Source organism: Tiliqua scincoides, chromosome 2 (genome assembly GCF_035046505.1).
Source record: "Tiliqua scincoides isolate rTilSci1 chromosome 2, rTilSci1.hap2, whole genome shotgun sequence".
NCBI classification, from domain to species: domain Eukaryota; kingdom Metazoa; phylum Chordata; class Lepidosauria; order Squamata; family Scincidae; genus Tiliqua; species Tiliqua scincoides.
This window is the reverse complement of record NC_089822.1, coordinates 121,885,027-121,903,602: the sequence shown is the minus strand read 5'-3', so window position 1 is coordinate 121,903,602 and position 18,576 is coordinate 121,885,027. Positions and strand designations below refer to the sequence as shown.

The following is an 18,576-nucleotide window of genomic DNA, read 5'->3' as shown; positions in this document are numbered from 1 at the left end:
GTCAGGCCATGCCCTAGCATCCCTTTCTTGCTGTCTGCTCAACGAAGCACCATAATTTTTTTCTCCTTACTATCCTGGACTCCCCGGTGTTCTTGTCTAATATTGCCCAGGCTTTATATCTCTTTCTCTACAGATCTCCTCTGAGTTGTTAGCATGTGGTCAATTATTTGTCCAGTTATAACTGCTTCTCAGAATATAGAGGACAAAATGAACCTCCAAAGGCTGACTTGAACGCTGATCCGGTGCCTTTGTACTACCTAGTGATGCATAGGGTGTATTTTCTCCATGTCCTCTGGATAAATGTATATTTGTTGGAGGAGTTGGTTTGTTTTAGGAGATTTTTGAAAAAGGGTGTTTTGTATTCTTGTATTTTTGACTTCTGAGTAGACTTTGGAGGATCTCTGCACCCTACCAGCTGTATAGTTGCCTGCTGCCTGGGTCACTTTTCCCTCCACCCTATTTCAAGTGAATAAGTTTGTATTTGATGAAACTCTTGTGTTTTGGGCACCTCACTGAATGAGGTACCTGCTTATGCAGTTGTTCCAGGGAGTCAATAAGGAGACACACAAGTGTCTTACCAGCTTCTGAATCAGCGTTCAATGGGCTTTGGGTAATAATGGCTCCCATGAGTTGTACCGTATGTGGTTCAGCACCATGGACAGGCCACCAGGGGCGGGAGGAGTCACCTGAGCTCAAGGAAAGAGATTCAGTATCGTGGAGCACTAGGTGGAGTTTCCAGGTTTGACATCATTGTCTCAGGGTTGCCCTGGAATTTCTCTTCCTTTATGACTGGGAATAGAAAATCTAGATTTTGGCAGGTGGTGCAGATGAGTCAAGGGTGACACACACCCAGCTGTGAACATCTGGCAGGCAGGGGGTCTGGCTGGAGTCCATAGCCCATATCCGGTGGGGGAAGGCTAGTCCGGCTGGTTTCCTTTTCCTGCTTTTTTTATTTTTATTTTTCAACAGAGAAGTTGCTGTCCTGGTTGGCAGAGTATAGTAGGCGGCTCTAGCAGTCTCTAAAACTGAGTCAGTGGAGCTTATTATTGTGGCAGGGACAATCCCTAGACCTTTTTCATCAATCAGTGCTATGCCTTTATGTGCTAAAAATTAATCTTTTCTCATCTATGGCTACCGTGCTGCCTGCCTGCCCCCTTCTCTCTCTCTCTCTCTCTCTCTCTCTCTCTCTCTCTCTCTTTCTGCTTCCTAAGTGCAGTTTGTATGCTCCAGGTATTTGTTGTTTCCCTGGAGTTGGATCCATTACTGCACTGGTAGTATTTGGGTGATGGAATCATTTAAGACACAAGGATCACGTGGAACGTTCCCACATCAGCGCCACTCCTCCTTAGGGGTCAGTAGTCTCAGCTTGATCCCAGGCATCTGGTCACACAAACATGAATGGGATTCAGTCATAGAGAATTACTACCTTCTAGTAAGGATTCAGTCATAACTATCTCTTGCTTGTGCGTGAATTGTGCCTAAGACTCTGCATACTGCTTTAATCTATAACAGCACTGGATCTTGGGTCTTAATATGGGAGGTTGGGAGGACTGGGAATGAAATTCCTGGAATGATCAGGAGGGGAGAGTCAAGGATGTACCAGAGCAGGGCTGAGAAATCAGGGAGATCATTGTAAAATATTCTCTTCCTTGTGCAAGCAGAATTCATCTCTTCCTCCCTCTTGGAACTGACCATTAATTAATTGCAGCAGTGTGTGAACAGCTGTACAGTAATCTGATGCAGAGGTGTCCTTTCTTGTACAGAAGGTACCTGCTATTTGTAGAAGGGCTATTTTTCATTATGCTAGAATATTGCATGAGAATAGTGAAACATAAATCCAAAGATGTCCTATTTATGCAACAGCTTGTTCCATCCTTGCACAAGCAGATTTCGCTAACCAGCTATAGAACCTACATATTATAGCAGTAGTTCCCGACTGCTTTAGGAAACAGTGGACCACTGAGGCAAAAATTGGAATTGTCGTGAACCCCATGCAACCCCAACCCCCCTGCACACACAAAAAACAATTAAATTTGTAACATTAGAGATTTATTAGATATATTATTTATAAAGAAGACTTATGGGTTGCTGCTTTTGCTGTCAGCAGTGGGCGGTCTGTTCTCTACCCTCTCTGGTGGTCTTTTTTTTTTTTCTGAGACCTTGCGGACCACTTCTCAGGGTCTTGCAGGCCAGAGGTTGGGAACCAGTGTATTATAGGTATATAGGGAACTGCCTTGTACACAGTCAGGCACTTGGTTCATCTAGCTCTGTATTGCCTACACTGGCAGCAACTGTCTAGAATCTTTCCCAGATCTATGTCAGGGATTGAGACCGGGACCTGCATATAAAGCAGGTGCTCTGCCACCAAGGTATGGCAGTATCTCTGCCTCTGTGTCTCTGAATGGGGTCAGTCAGAGATTTGAACTCGGGACCTCTTGGATCCTAAGCAAGAATCATGTTTCTAGAGTAGCAGAACAGATTACAGCACAGATTACAATTTACATGGAGGCTGTTGCCCCAAGTATCTGTGGTAGAATGCTATCGGCTATTATTTTTCCACTTATAATTCTTTGAATCCAAACTAGTCTCTTTTCCCATGGGCAGTATTCTCATCTGTATTACAGTACTGATATGTTAGGATCTGAAGCTCAACTTCCATCATTTTTCATTCAGACCTTGTTCTTGCTGAAATGATAAGTTAAAAGTGTTTGAGCTATACCACTTCAGTCTGAAAATGCGTGTGTGAGTCAAATCACTGATTGCTTCTCCCTGCACTTAGAAAACGAGCTTGTCAAGAAAACAGCCAGGCTAGACTCTTTTCTCCTTTTCTCTGACATCTTGTTTTGTGTGGAAAAGCATTCAACTTTGTTACCTTCCATCTGCAACCTGAAATTGTACAGCCCAGATTATACAAGTTTATGATTTCATGGAGAACTAGGTCTCAGCCTTGGATCCTGGTGTGTGTGTGTGTGTGTGTGTGTGTGTGTGTTGGGAGTGTGTGTGACGGTGCTTTTGGTACCCTCCACTTTCTTTGGTACCAGCACATTCTGTTCTCAAGGATCAGATCCTGAATAAATGGGGCAGGGCTTGGGATTAGCTCAGTTTAGTATAGAGAAGGTCAAGACTAGAACCCACAAACATCCAGAGACCACCCACAGTGAATTTTTTTCCAAGCCACTTGCGGTTCATCATTTCCTCTCAGCTCCCAGGCCATAGCTCTGTGAACAAACGTCCTCCTTCTCTGACTCTGCCAATGTCTTTCAATCCTGACCCACAGTTTGCTGTTATCCTAGCTCTGTCCCACACTATTCCACTCTTGGATGACATCCCTGTAGGCTGTCCCAAACTTCCAAAACCCCTGTTAGTTGGAAATAAGAACTTACAATGTAATATGCAGGATCCAACTAGCTCTGTGATTTTCCTACCAATGGTTAACCTTTCCTCAGTTTCTGTGCTAAGGCATCGCTGTGCGTTACAGGACATTTGGAGGTGGAGTGGGGGCAGACCTACCTGATCATGACCATGTGAACATAAACATCACTCCCTTGTGGCTGTGTGTTTCAGCTGAATATTGTTAATGATGAAAACATTGTCCTCATGTACTGATCTTAATGGGAAATCCCTGATAAGCTTCCAAGGAACTCCCAGTTTCTGTGGAACACTCTGAAAAACGTGCTTCAGCATTCTGTCTAACCACAGCTAGAAGCTCACCAGCAGGTCACAGATGTGATCAGGAATCCCCTTGTTAACACCTAGCAGTTGTTAGTCAGAGGTATACTTGCTGTGTACATGTGGCATCTGAGTTTTTGGCTATTTATGTGCATGCCACCCTTTCTTCAAGAAGCACGGAGTGGTAAACAAGGGATAATTTTTTAACAAATTAGATTTGGGCTTATAAGGTGCCTAGGGCCACACAGTATGAGTTTCAAGGCTTAGCAGGGATTTGAACCCAACCCAAACTCCAGCCACTAACTCTTTCATGGCTTTCCACAGCTCCTAATAACCCTGTGGTGCATGTATTTATCCAATGTTATGTTATTTTATGTTTAATTTCTGTGCCTCATTTCAGTAGCCATTACAATCTCTCACGGCAATGAATTCTGCAGGTGCTGATTGATACCTAATGTTTTATCATGCTTTCGTTTTCTAAGCGCTCTACGTATTTCATCTTCCTGACTGTTACCTTCTGTGTTACATCAGTGTTCAATGTGCTTCCCCTCTTATGGGAGATACACCAATGCACTCATCCATGGTCTGTTAACAGCATACTGTTAACAGATGTACTGGACGTACTGGAACAGTGGGTCAGAAAAAAATTATTATGTGCCCTGGGCAAGCATGCAAGTTACCAGATTGGCAGTCTGCTCCCATGCATTCTTGCTTGAGAGCTGGTTTCACACTAGCTTACTCCCAAGTAGCTTACTCCCATTCAGTCATTCTTACGTATATTTAGGACTGCAGCCTTCAAAACTAGAAGCTGGGGGTTTGTACTGTATCTTTTATACATGTTGAATCTGTTGGATCTGTATATCAGATCTGTTGGATCTTTATTATATATGTTGAATCTGTATATCAAAGAATATTGGAGGGGGGATAAGATCATAGTTGTGGATCCCACCCCTGACTACAGGCATTTGAGTTTCCATCGGTACAGGGATCTACATGTGCATAGACTAGGCTCTATATGCCTGCTCTGCCTTCCATTTTTACCAGATTATGTGATCTGAGCTTGTGCTACATGTTAGGCTACATGTTCATAGGCTGCTGTGCAGATAGGAACCTCGAAAGTGTGAAGCTTGGAAGTGTGTGCTCCAGCAGGTATGATCCTAATCTCTTCCACCTATCCAGGTGTACATAGGTGCACATAAGGGTTGTGCTAAAGTCTTAGAAACAAAAGGGAAAGAGGGTATATGGGTCAGTCACTATCTCTTAGCCTAACCTACCTCACAAGGTTATTGTGTGGACAGGGATAGGGAAGGAATGATGCATACCATCCTGAGCTCCTTTTAGGAGCAGTATAAAAATGTGAAAAATAAATACATGTGTGAACATCATGCAGAGAATTCACTTTCATGCCTTTATTCCTCCTCCCCACCCTGCCTCCAAGTCTCTGTTCCTCTCACATTGCTCAACAGTTGTTCCAATGATCCAGTCAGCATAAGCTTCCTCCCCCATCTGTGATAGAAAAGTGCACAATTAGACGTCGTCATCCCCCCCAAGCAGAAATGTGTCCATATTGGCTCTACTTTTTTCCAGAGAAAATTTTGATTTTTTTTCCATTTGCAAAATCTGAGACTACTTTTTTGTTCCAAATGCCAGACTCTTCAAACAGAGTTTGTGACATTTGCAACCCAATCAGGATGGAACCGAACTGGCGTTTGTGGTTTTAATTTCCCACCAATCACCCCAGATCATTACTGGTATAAATAGCAGGTTGCTCTGAAGCACAGTGTGTATTTTCTTCTGTCATCAGACACAGTCTTGGAGTCAGCTTATTTTTTTTTTCCTCACTGTTGTGCGTTCTTCCCACAGTCTCTGGCTGTGTGCTCTCAGGAGCAACTGTGTCATGTGAGTCAGGAGCTCATAGATCTTGGCCACTGGCAGCTTCCCCAATCACAGAAGTTGATACTATGTGCTTGCAGATATTCCTGCAGCCAAGATCTGTTAGCTCTTGGCTTCCATGGCACGCTTGTTCGCATGAGTACACACTCCTGAGCAGCTGGAATTGCTGGACGTGCCCTCAGTTTCTCCCATTTGGCCTCTGATGTGAAGTTTTGTACAATCCTTGTTTATATGTGGACAAAACTTTTCCACATCTCTTTGTGTTTGGAACACTGGCACAAAAAATGTATCCATCTCTACTTACTTTCACATGAACAAAGAAAAGCCACATTAGGGATTAATTCAGGAGGCATGTGTGAAATTTATGGGCAGAATTCCATGTTCAATTCCACTTCACTGGCCTGAAGCAGTGAATTTCTGTGGGAAATCTATCTGCCTGTTCAAATGTTGGTTGTTTGGGTTAGCATTGCTATTATTTTAATATCTGTAGTGGCTTGCTGAACTTCACAGTATTTGGAGGCATGTGTCCTTTGTGCACTGTTACACTGTATCATGGTCACAGTTATACTGTGGGTGTCAAGGATACGGAGGTGGATGATCTCACGCATGCAGGGGTGCCAAATCCCCATTCAGAGATAATTCCTATGCTTGTAATTGTATTGAGTGACAGATTACAGTGTCAAGTGCCATGGTACCTATTACCTATTTCTCCACTGTATCCTTGCTGGCTGTGGGGCAAGTTTAGTGTCCTCCTGGGCACAATAGGTGGAGCAGAAGGATGGACAAAAGAATCTATAGAATGGAACAGGAGGTGTAGCAGATGTTAATCTTTTATGGCACAGAGACTATCTGAACAGTGGTGATGGGGGATGAGGAATCAACTTTGGACCAGTTTACAAAAGCTTCTGACTCTGGTAATCTCCATTTGCCTGGTAATCTGGTAATTTCCATTTGCCGTGGGCAATCTAGCCAGTGGCTATTTAGAATCCTGACTTAAACGAACAGCACCAAATATGCTTTAGGATTGGATCTGTTGGAAGCATGGCCTGTCAGGTTTCTCTAGGAGGGCTGGAATCTTGAAAAGACGTTCTTGTTAAGTAATAGTAACACTGCAGTATTTCATTGCAGATCTTATTCAGCCTGAATTCTCTTGTTAGAAAAAGAAAATCTTTCAGCAAGAAAGTGATCAAGGAGTGTGTGTGTGTGTGTGCATGTTTAGTAAAGAATCTGTTCCTTCCCCCCCCCCCCCCCCAAAAGAAGGATCTTGATGCCATAGAGGGCTATTGCAGAATTCTTTCTTGATTTGCATTCTAGAGACAAAGCAATTATTCTTTTTTTTATGGTGGACAGAAGATCCCTGGAGAAGAAGGAATGGAGTGGGCTTTATTCACATGAGTCCATTTTCGGAGCAGGGATAGTTACTCATCTGTTTTTCTCTTCACTCAGCTAAGCTCTTGTAGCACTGAGCATAGTGCAAGAGTTTACATACATTAAGCCACTGAAGTAGCCATTGTGCGCATGTGGTCTTGGTCCCACTCTGGCCAGTCACTTCTCACTGTGCTCAGACGAAGGCTGCATCTGCTTTTATATCAAATTAGTGTTAATAGACTATACCACTTCAGACTGCAGGTGGAACATAATCATGTTTTTAAATACTCTGTGTCTCTGAAAATCGGTGCTTGCTCCATGTATCCAAATATTGGAGATAGGTGAAATGTACAGAGGGGCAAGGGATTGTTTGCAGATTTGCTGATCATGTGTTCCAGCTCAACATTTTGGTGTGCTAGGGAACTGCAGGAAATAGAGTTTCCCTGACATCCTATGCCTAGTTGTCATCCCTGCAGGCAATCAGTGGGAAGGTACTGTGGAAGTCCTCTAGAATGCTTTGCTTGGACAGGGAATGGGAATGGGGGTGGGGAGAAGAGACAATGAGTCGAGTGGGAGCAACTTGAGACGGAAATGGGATCTTAGAACTAGGTCAAAGGAGCATGAGAGATGGAACTGAGATACAGCATCTCTAGAGGCAGAGCTTCCACATTCCCATCCCTCTGTTGACACACACACATCCATTCCCCTCCAAAGATTAAAAGGCTCTTCCCCCTGAGAGACTGACCATTTTTTAATTTTACCAAGAGACAAGGGAAGCTTCCCTCCCATGACGGATAGTCTCAAAAGTAGGAATGATATGGATGCGTCCCCCACCCCAGTTCTATTATAAGAAGACTCTGTCATGACATACCTGCTTGAGTCATTGGGTGAGATTTGTCATGTAAAACAGAACTCCCTTTCAGTATGCCTCCGGTACGGAGCCACTTTATACAGGCCTCCCTCCCAAATCTGGTCTGCTTCCAGAGTTGTTGAAATAAGCATCTAATTAAAGACTGATATAGCACTGACACAAGCTTTAGTGTTACCTCCAATCCCGCCCCCCCCCAAGAATTAAGGATGAAAGTTCAGTCCAAACTAGATAAGCCCAATGTCCAAGACTGTGCAATGTGCTGAGTGCTTCCATGGCACAAAAGTTAAGTTAGAATTTTCATGCTTCTTTATCTATTCTTTTATTTATTCTTTGTGTATGAGTGTATTTGTCACAGCCTTAACTCTCCTCTGAAACACAGGTTATTTGAGCCTATATTAGCAACCCATTAGCTATTGATACTCATATAATCGTATGAAGTGTATTGGACCAGTTTGGACACTATACTGAACTCCTGCACCACTCAGAATGTAAAGGCACATTACCTGCTCCCCCTCTCAATGTGCCATTCTGGTTTTCATAATAATAACATGCAGTAGAAATGCCATGTGATTCCGAACAGTGGAACAGTGTGCTGGGGTTGTGGTTATGTGCCCACTCTGCATTTTTTTACGGGGATTGTTAACTCAAGGCTTGATAAGAACTTCCAACCCCAAAGAAGGTGTGTGTGTGTGTGTGTGTGTGTGTGTGTGTGTGTGAGAGAGAGAGAGAGAGAGAGAGAGAGAGAGCTACTTGTGCCATTATTATCTCATATACTCATGGTATATACTCTGGTTGCTATGGCAGTCAAGGGACAGTGAGGAAGAGGTCAGCTAAAAAAATCTAGGGAGAAGTTTGCTTGACTTTGACAGCTAGGGGCTGTTAAGTTGCTGGAAACTTCTCTCTCTCTCTCTCTCTCTCAGCAGCCAGAGATCTTGTCCTTCTTAGCCAGTATGAAGAAAGATCATCTGAACAATTACAGACAGGTACCAAAGTGGTATCCGAGACCAGTTTCAGTTGAGGAAACGGAGGATAGTTTCTCTGAAGGGTCCAGCAGCTTGTGAAGGACCTGCCTGATTCATTCCCCTGGTAAGGATCCTCATCTACCTATTCCTCCATTGGGGTGCAATTCGTCCTCCTTGCTAAGAAGGATTCTGCAGCTATAGCAGGGCAGAGAGCAAGAGTATACTTGCTATTTCCAGTAAATAGTGGTGGTCATGGGAAAGGGTGTCTGAGCAAGGGACTTTGTATCCCACTGGTTTATGATGACCCCACTTACTTTCATTGGGTAAGGAGGGACAGAACCCTCCTTTACATTCACATTCCTTCACATTTAGTGTGTTATTAACATGCTATTCAGGCCCTGAACAAAACATCAAGAATGAAGCATTTTCTGATCAGTGCTATTGGAGGTGCATTCATGGGAGGTGCTTGTTGATAATTGAATTATGATCTGAACAAATACTGCCTTGCATTATTGAAATGAGTTAGTAGCCCCTCCAGTGGATGGGATTCTCATCAGAAATGGCTCAACTTTTAGGGGGATCTCAACAAACTGGCCTGCCTGGGCCCCCTCCTACCCGGCTGAACCCCGTGAGCATCACTCAGCCACCACCACATGGAGGCTATGAGCACAGAGTTCATCTGAAAAATCAGCAGCAGGCCCTTGTCCTCATCAGGGGGTCGAAGCTGTGGCTCAACCTTCTGTTCCTTCATTCTGCAAACCTCTTGTGCAATTGTTTCTCGAAAAATGCCAGCGGTTCCTTCTGTTTGCTTTTTTTTTCTGCAGTGAGAATATGTTGCTTGAAAATTGCTGAAACTGACAGTCATTTGGCATAATGAGAACCAAGTGTTTGGGGTTCTTCCAGGAAGGACTCAGAGCTTGCCCTGCACATGCCTGATCTTATCTGATCTTGGAAGCTAAGCAGGGTCAGGCCTGGTTAGTACTTGGATGGGAGACCGCCTGGGAATACCGGGTGCAGCAGGCTTATACCATAGTCTTTCGAGAATGAAGGTTGCCAACCATCTAATGCTCACCCAGAAGATGGTCCTGTTTTAGTGAGGGCACCGAAATGCCTAGCTACAAAGGCACCTAGTCAAAAGAGCATAGGTTCTGGTTTGCAGCTTGTTGCGGGTGGGTCATCTCTCTTTCTTCCCATGAATCAGACTGTGGGCGAATGGGGACAGCTCTGTTAATGTTGGCTGAGAGGGCATTCAGGCCAACAGTGTGCTGTGCTAACTGTTCAACCACTGCCAATTTTGGGGACATCTACAGTTTGGAAACGCGGTCCAAAGCTGAGACAATTATTTGGCCTATCCAAGGAGCTGCGCCTGGATTGACTCCGCCAGATGGGCAGGCTAGGTGCCATGGATTGGATCAGGCCAGAGCTCAGGCTGCCGTTAGTCATCCTTGAGGTGGTGCTTGTATGGTCCATATGGTTTGTCAGTCTGGGTCAGTTCGAATTTCTGCTGGCTCAGGATAACTCGGAAGGTATAAGATGATGCTACTTTTAATTGTTGTGATTTAGATCAGTTTTGGGAATGAAATACCTTTGAGTTTTGTGCAAGTAGGCTGTAGATTTGTTGTGCTGAGGAGAGGGCATGATGAACCTTTGAGACCTTGAACAAAATGAAAACAGGACAGATCACGAATTCTTTCTGCACTTCCCAGCCTCGTTGTGGAATGCATACTCAAGTTTGGTTGCTATTCATTAGGTAACCCATCGCCCTTTGTATGAACTATCTCAGTAGTTGCAGAAGGGTAAAATAGTAGACATTCTAATCTTTTTCTCTCCACCCTTTCACTATATGTTTTTGAATGGAATTGGATTTCTAATATTATTTATTGTGAGTACACAACCAAAGAGGTAACAACTGTTCCAGACTAAGTAATCTCTGTCAACAGCATGATGTTCTGTTTGACTCCTCAGTTTCTGCAAAGGGTGTGTCTTCCTACAGGCTTATTTTAGAGACCAGTTGACTTTTTTCCCCCCATCAGACTGGGTAAGACGCATATGCCCAGAACTGAGCTCATGTGATTTACCCATCCATCTGCACAGCAGCCAAGGATGAAAGAAGGGCTGGTGCATGCTGGGCTGACCGCATCATGTTATAAGGGACCATGCCATTCTGTTATCCAAAACAGAGAAAATGACTGTGTTCTTAGTCTTGGCATGGCTTGATTGTTGACAGTGAACAATAGTCTCTAATGGGCAATTTGTCTGCTCTTGGATGAGGTCATTTTACTTACTCCAAGGACATACCTAGGATGCTAAAGTGATTTTGGGATTAGCACTGCCAACCTGTGTGCTTGCTTCTGCACCCCTTGAATACCTGTGTAAATAAATGTATTTTTTTTTTAATTACAAGAACAAGATGTGCTTCCAATGCTATTTCTTCCAAGGGACATTTTGCCCTTAAAAGGCTGCCTTGGACTTCTCATCACTTGGAGAAAAGTGGGGTACAAAACAATGCATAAAAAGGCAGCATAGGTTTCCCCAGGGCAATCATTCTTAATTTGGGGGAAAATTTCCTTCCCCAAATTTCTTCAACAGAAAATCAAAAGCCAGAAATGTTAACGGGCGGATAGATACATGCTAATGCTGAGCTGGTGATATGGGAGTTTCTCAGGCTGCAATTCTATCCACCCTTTCTTGGGAGGAAGCCCCACTGAACACGCTGGGGCTTCCCAATACTGAGTAGACATGCATAGGATTGTGCTGGCAATGAGTTGCAAATGGTTTGAGAGAGCTTTCACTTCCCATGATATAGAGTGAATACACACATTTTTTGTGTCACACTGTTGACTCTTATCAAACAGATTTGGCAGGTTTTTGAAAGGCAAAAAAACTTGCAAAGCCTGCTAGACTAAAAATTAAAGTGGCATGAGTGTAATCAAGAACAACGATCCCTCTAACAAACTAATGTCGGTCTCCAGCCTGAGATGACTTCATGTTATATATAGCAAAGCCTCCCTGTTGTCCTCGAAATTTTAGAAACACATAAACTTTATGTGTTAAGTGGTGTCTTTTCTTCACTGTGGTTTTATCTGGAGCTAAAGCATGATTTTAACCTGTGTTTCCTTTCCAGATGGCCTTGTGGATGTGCTCCAGGCATTTGCTGTGCGAGAGGGCAAGAATGGAGTCTCGATTGCTGCTGGGATCTGCACCCAGAGGAATGGATCTGAGGAAAGCGACCTGGCCTTCCGCCTGGAGAACCAGACACATTTCAGCACCCCTACCAGGCAGCTCTTTCCTGGTAAAACACAAGCATGACATCCCTAGGGAAGGGATCTTTCCTCAGAGATGATGGGCAGGAATGCCACTGTTAATTCTTGCCACCCCATCAACCTCTGATTTATCATCACATCTGAATGTGAATTCTTTGAGAAGGGCCTGTGTAACCCTTTTGTCCTGGGTGTTGCACATATGTTGATCCAACTTAAATAGCAGTAGTTCAAAGCTGTGTATGTTGCAGACTTTTAAAAACATCACCCACCAAATTTCTGACTAAGAAAAACTTGAATTCTGCAGCCTACTTAAATTATGCAGATAAGTACCTTTGCATGTATTTGCATATGTTGCATGATTTACTGTGTTGCTGCTCTACCAGTGTTTGGGGAGGGTCAGGCAAAATCCCCACCCTCTGATCATGAGGGTGCAAAAATAGGGTGCAAAATCTCCAACCTCTAGTCATGAAAATCCTTCGCCACTCTCTCTGTCTATTGAGATTTTGTTAAGACCTTGTGAACTGTTGGTTCTTCCTCCTGAACATAGGATGCTGCCTTCTGGTGACTCTTCCTAAATCATTTGGTCTTCCTAGTTCAGGGCTGTCAGCGCTGACTGGCAGTGCCTCCTTAGGACAGGAGTCTTTCCCAGCCCTAGTTGAGGAATTGAAAATGGCACCTTGCAGACAGTAGAAGATTATGTGCATTTAGGCCTGGTTCCCTATTCACTTTGTTCTGTACCACCACAAAACTACATTTCTACTACACGAAAAAGTAGCATGACAGGGAGAAGACTGGGCTAAGACGCTTTGCCTTAACATGCAAGTTTGAGCGCTATCTAATCATGCCTTTTCCTCACCTGCAACCTGAAGTGATACAACCCAGACTCAGTACTCCCAACCCACTGAGAACTTGTTTCTTGAAACGTTGAGTGGTGCAATGTGTCTTAAACGCTGCTGTGCCTTAAAATCTCTAATCCTTCCCACTTCCCTTACTTCACCAGGCAGCGCACGTGTTTTCAAACCTCTTTTGTGTCCATTAGTACTTGAAACTTGCTTTTTAAAAAGAAAAAAAGGATTATTCATAAGATTTTAGATTCTTCACTCTTCACCAAATTCTGACCTTTTGCAGTGCAGTTGAAAAATGCAGTAGTTCAAGATACATCAGCGTGGAGGTGGAGATCAAAAGAGCCATTCAGATTGGGATTTTAGCTTATGGGCTAATTTTATTGTTGGCTATTTTAGCTTATGGGCTCTTGCTGTCCACTCACAGTGCACTGTCTCTGTCCCTTCCAGATGGCCCTTTCCCAGTGGACTTCTCAGTGCTCACCACGCTTCGAGCACTCAAAGGTAGCCAGTCTTTCTTGTTCTCCATGTATGATGTGCAAGGAGTGCAACAGCTTGGTGTAGAGATCGGCCGTTCACCTGTCTTTCTGTATGAAGACCAGCATGGTCACCCAGTGCCTGAGGACTATCCTCACTTTCGCCGAGTCAACCTGGCTGATGGCAAGTGAGTTGGGAACAGGGTGGAGGGGGTTGGAAGGGACCTTTAAAAGTGGCTATCTGGGCAGATGCACAAAAGACAAGCAGTCCTTGAAACTGTTGACATTATTTCCATGTGAGCTTCCATATGTTCACAGTGCAATGGATTAGTCTTGCCGCCCAGGAGTTTTTCTTTGCTGAAGTGGACCAAGTCACTGGACAGTCAATATTTTTATAGTCTTATCTATATATTGATTTTTAGACCTATTGAGCTGTGATGCTTGCCCTCCCCTATCCCCAGAAATCTAGGGAGTTGACTTTTGATGAGATTGCGAAAAGCTTTGTTATTTGCTTATTCATTTTAAAACAAGAAAATGCCAAAAGTTTCCCCAAGGCAATTTACAACAGATGATAGTAATTTAGTACTTATCTCTTGGTGGTCGGGTGCCCAAGAAAAATGCTCACGGCGGGTGGGGGGGGGGGTTTGGGACATGTTGTTAAAGCCTCATTTGAGTTCTCTTGTGTTCTATACAAGGTTTGTGGCATGCTCAGGGGAAATAGGCCCCCCTCCAGGAAGTGTGAATGTAATTGTCACTTGGGGGATGTGGCTTCCCATGCAGGCCAGATGGATTGTGGCTCCTGGCTCATCTACTGGTTGTGTGACAGCTAAGAGAGATGCTGGGAAAACATGATGTTGAAGCCTCTTCTTAACTCTTCAGTGTTCCTGCTGTTGCCACTCTAACAAGTTCTGTTCTTTGAGTCCCATTATGGAACTACAGCTCCCAATGTTTCCAAGGGAGAGATTGCCTATTAAACCAGTGATAGTCTGGAGTATAGACAAACTGACAAGACACTAAAATTGTCAAGGTACACCATCAGGTTTTTGACAGTTGTCAAGGCACACCATGCTGCCAGTGGGGGGCTCACATCCCCCATTGGTCCTACTAATAAATAACCTTCCCCCAAATTCCTGTGGCACACCTGTGGACCACTGGTGTGCCACGGCACAGTGGTTGAAAATAACTCTGGAATCAGTGGGTCCCTGACCCACCAAAATTCATGTTGCGATCCACTGGTGGGTCCTGACTCGCAGTTTGGGAAATGTTGAACTAGAGCCTTTAGGTGTTAGATAAGTGATTAATAACTAGAGACCTTCAGCCCCAAAACTCTGCTGCTTAGTTAAAATCCATAGTTCAGATCATGGGGTGATATAGGCAATGGTTTTAGACTCTGGGGTTCAAATTCCCATTCACCCATCATAATGCTCACTGGGAGACCTTGAGAAAATCACTTGTCTCTCATCCTGGCCAGTCTCATAGGATAGTATTGGATAACCTCATGGACATGAAGTTCCTTGGAAAGAGGGTGGGGTACTAAGTACATGTGGAAAACAGCCATTACTGAGTTAGAAAATCAGCTGTTGCTTCTTTTGTCTCCATCACCTACAGTCCCCTAGTAAAGCTCAATTTCTTAAATGCTCACAGCATACAGCCTCTTTCTCTGTTTGATCCTAGCATCCTCTTCTGAGCAGAGGACTGTATTTGATAATGGAAAAGCTGTGGCTTTCAACCCAGGTGGTCACCAAACACCTCTCCAACAGGAGAAGGGATTTCAAGTGGAAAGTGCAGGAGGGAAGTTCTGAATCCTTCTCCCACTTGCCATTTTCCTTGTCACAATTCCTCTCCAAGTTGGGTTTCTCGTGGCTGGGTTTCTTTCCAGTCTTAGAACTTGAACACAATAAAGGCAGTGAGGAAGTGGGTGGTTATGGCAGGAAGGAAAACAGTGGATCAGTGAAGAATTTGACACACTCTTCCAGTCTCCCACACATCACATTATCCTCTTGGAATGCCCACTCTGTTTCATAGAAATCGGACGGCAATACATGTTTGAAAATGTAGTCTGCTACTCTCGAAGTTATTATGTTCAGTTCAAGGAAGGGCTTCTGTCTATGTGAACTCTTTGGATAAGGCTGCAATTCAGCATCCCCCCTACTCCCCCATCATAGCAGCTTTTTCAGAAGAAGATGCAGCTATGGAACTCTGGCATTCCCCTGAGATCCTAAAGGAACAGATGTCTAGGCTGCTTCCATACTAGGCTGTTCTTGGGAATTGCTATCTTTTGTTTATTAACTATTTATGGAGCAGCAACTGTTACCCTGCACATGCCCAATCTCGTCTGATATCGGAAGCTAAGCAGGGTCAAGCCTGGTTAGTACTTGGATGGAAGACTGCCTGGGAATACTGGGTGCTGTAGGCTTATGCCATAGTCTTTTGAGACTGAAGGTTGCCAACCATGTTTTTATGAAGAATTCAGATAATGTCGTCATCAAATTGTAGCAGTCCAATGTCTTCTGGGTTAACCTCCTATGCTTCTCCCCCCCCCCCCTTTCCCAAATCTTACTGCACCACAACCCTGTCTACTGTGGACAGGCAAAGCTCTGTTGAGGCTTTTCATGACTTCTATGCCTTTAATTAAAAGTGTTCCCTGTTTACAGGTCTTACCCTTTCCACTGCTTCCTATTAATAATAACAACTGCTTTTTGACAAAATGTAGTTCACAAAGTGGTTAACGTGGTTAAATACATATATTAGTAGATTAGTAATTCCTTTCCAGGGTTGAGGGATTAGTGATGAATAGTGTCTCTTAATTGCCCTAGTGTCTGTTTCCATTATCACAGGGATGGGGATTTTACTAATAATTCTTTTTCTTTCCATTTAAAAAAAAATAGGAAAATAGTTTTAATATTAAAAAGAAACTGATAATGCAAAGAAACCAGTCCATAGATTTAAAATGTCCCTCTACTCATCCATTCACCTACCAAGATACAAAAGGTGAACTTGGGGCAATTAAGGGAGGCTGTTCAAGGTGCAATTAAGAGGCTATCATTAATCTGAGGAAACAGTGCAACAGGAAGGACCCCACAGGAACTGTTCAGTTAACATTGGAAAGGACCTTTGCCAAATGGATTCAACTTGAATATAAACCTTATACTGTAGAACAGTGGTTCTCAAACTGGTGGGTCGTGACCTACCAGTTCGTGTGACACTTCCCCCGTCCCTTTAAGGGTTGGGGGAAGGGGAGGGAGGCAGGATCACGCCTCTTGGGGGGGGTGCTTGTGTGTGACTTTCTGCACTGTAGGGCTGCAGCAGGCTGCAGGAGTTGCGGGGAGCCCTGCGCAGCTCTGCGCAGTGCTCCCTGATGCTTGGAACCTGCAAAAGAAGTGCAATACCCACAGGAAGTGGGTGGTGTTGCTTTGCGCCCTCTTCTTTTGCATGTGCCAAGCATCAGGGAGCGTTGCGCAGGGCTCCCCACACATGCTGCAGCCCTACAGTGTAGAAAGTCACACAAGCACCCCCTCCTCGCCCCCCAAGTGGTGCGATCCTGGGGATCCTGTCGCTGCCCTAGCCCCTCCCCCACAAGAACTTACTGAGGGAGTAAAGCTCCCTCAAAGTTTGAGAAACCCTGCTGTAGAACAATGGTTCCCAAAGTCCTCCTCAGGAGGAGAGAACCACCTAAGTGCTTGCGGGGGTGGTGGGATTGCAGCAGTGTGATCCTCAGTATCATGCTGTTGCTGGGGAAAGGAAGGGTTCCTGGCTTACCTGAAGCCAGCAACAGGAATCTGTGGGGTATGGGGAGCCATGTGGACACCTCTGCAGGGCTCCCCAAGCCTTGAAAATTTTTTTAAAAAGTGACCAGAAGCCACTTCTGGTTTTGCGTTTGGAAACCGGAAGTGGCTTTTGATTTCATTAAAAACATTTCCAGGTTTGGGAAGCCCTGCGGATGTGTCTGTGGGGCTCCTTGGACCCCATCACTGGCTTCAGGTAAACCAGGAACCCCCCCTCTTTTCCCAACAGCAGCGTGATCCTGGAGATCGCGCTGTTGCAATCTCCCTGCTCCCGTCCCTTAACGGGCTAAATCTAAGTGCTTCCCTGGCTGGTGAGTCATGACCCACCAGTTTGGGAACCACTACTGTAGAAAAATTTTGAGCATAAAGTAGGGCATTGTTGCATAATGTAGTGCTGCATTGATTGTTGAGTAGAACCTCCATTTTTAATTCCACTTCCAGCTAACTACAGGAAAGGAATACCTAGCAGCACTGACAGGCCAGTCCTATCCTCCACCATGCTATACCATCAGTCATGTCAACAGAGTGTGTGTTGCATGCTGTGGTGGTGGGGCACTCAGAAGGCCTACCCAGAGGTAAGTAAAAATGTAAGTAAAAATGTAAGTAAAACATTTTTACTTACCTCTGGGTAGACCTTCTGGGTGCTTATGGCCATGCTTACGCTATTTTGCTGGCATATGACTTAGGAGAGGAAGGGGGTAGGGCAGGCTAGGGAAGCAGGGTTATGATCTGGTGTGCACCTTTGCTGCTGAGAACTACCCCTCCAGCCCACCCACTGCTCTGCTCTCCCTGGAACATCCCCAAGTGTCCCCCTGCCCATGCTGCCAACTTACCGATACTGGTGCAGCCTTGAGGAGCTTCTGATGCATGCATCACATTGCTAGCCATTTTTGTCAGAGACTTGGAAGCGCACGATGGTGTCCTGGCTTCTGCACTACTGCAAAGGGCCTTGTGCTACCAGAGAACAAGTTCTGGAAGTGCAAGGCCCAAGTATGATTGGGCCATAAAAAGGCTCTAGCATAGCAGCAATCCCTATTGGATGGAATACTCTGCCCTAGTGACATCTTGGCTCCAAACCATGCCTCAGTAATCCTTGTGAAGCCACTCCAGCATTGAAGAAAGAATGGAAGGGAGGTCTAGGTAGGCAATGTCCTGTTTACTAGCACCGTCTTTTTTTTTTTTATACCACAGTGCTAATCTGTCCCATCTCCTGACAGGTGGCATCGCATTGCCCTGAGTGTGGAAGGTAGGAATGTATCCCTGAGTGTCGACTGTGAAGAACCTGTGACACTGCCCCTGCTGCGAGACGTGCAGCCTGTTGTTAGTGTTGAGGGCATCACCTTGCTTGGGGCACGCCGGCCGGATGAAGATGTTTTTGAGGTAGGGAAGATGGTTCAGACTGCTCAAATCCTCTCCTCCACTTCTCTCATTGACTCACGTGCATGAG

At 44.7% G+C, this 18,576-nt stretch overlaps 1 protein-coding gene across 1 annotated transcript in view; it reads left to right on the top strand.

Annotated features, from left to right (window-relative positions):
* Window positions 1-18,576, top strand: part of COL5A3 (collagen type V alpha 3 chain) — a 130,675-nt gene that overhangs the window by 10,753 nt on the left and 101,346 nt on the right. Inside the window, exons 2-4 of the mRNA XM_066612797.1 lie at window positions 11,888-12,055; window positions 13,319-13,532; window positions 18,347-18,509. Coding sequence (XP_066468894.1) covers window positions 11,888-12,055; window positions 13,319-13,532; window positions 18,347-18,509 — 545 coding nt within the window. The remainder of the gene's footprint in view (window positions 1-11,887; window positions 12,056-13,318; window positions 13,533-18,346; window positions 18,510-18,576) is intronic.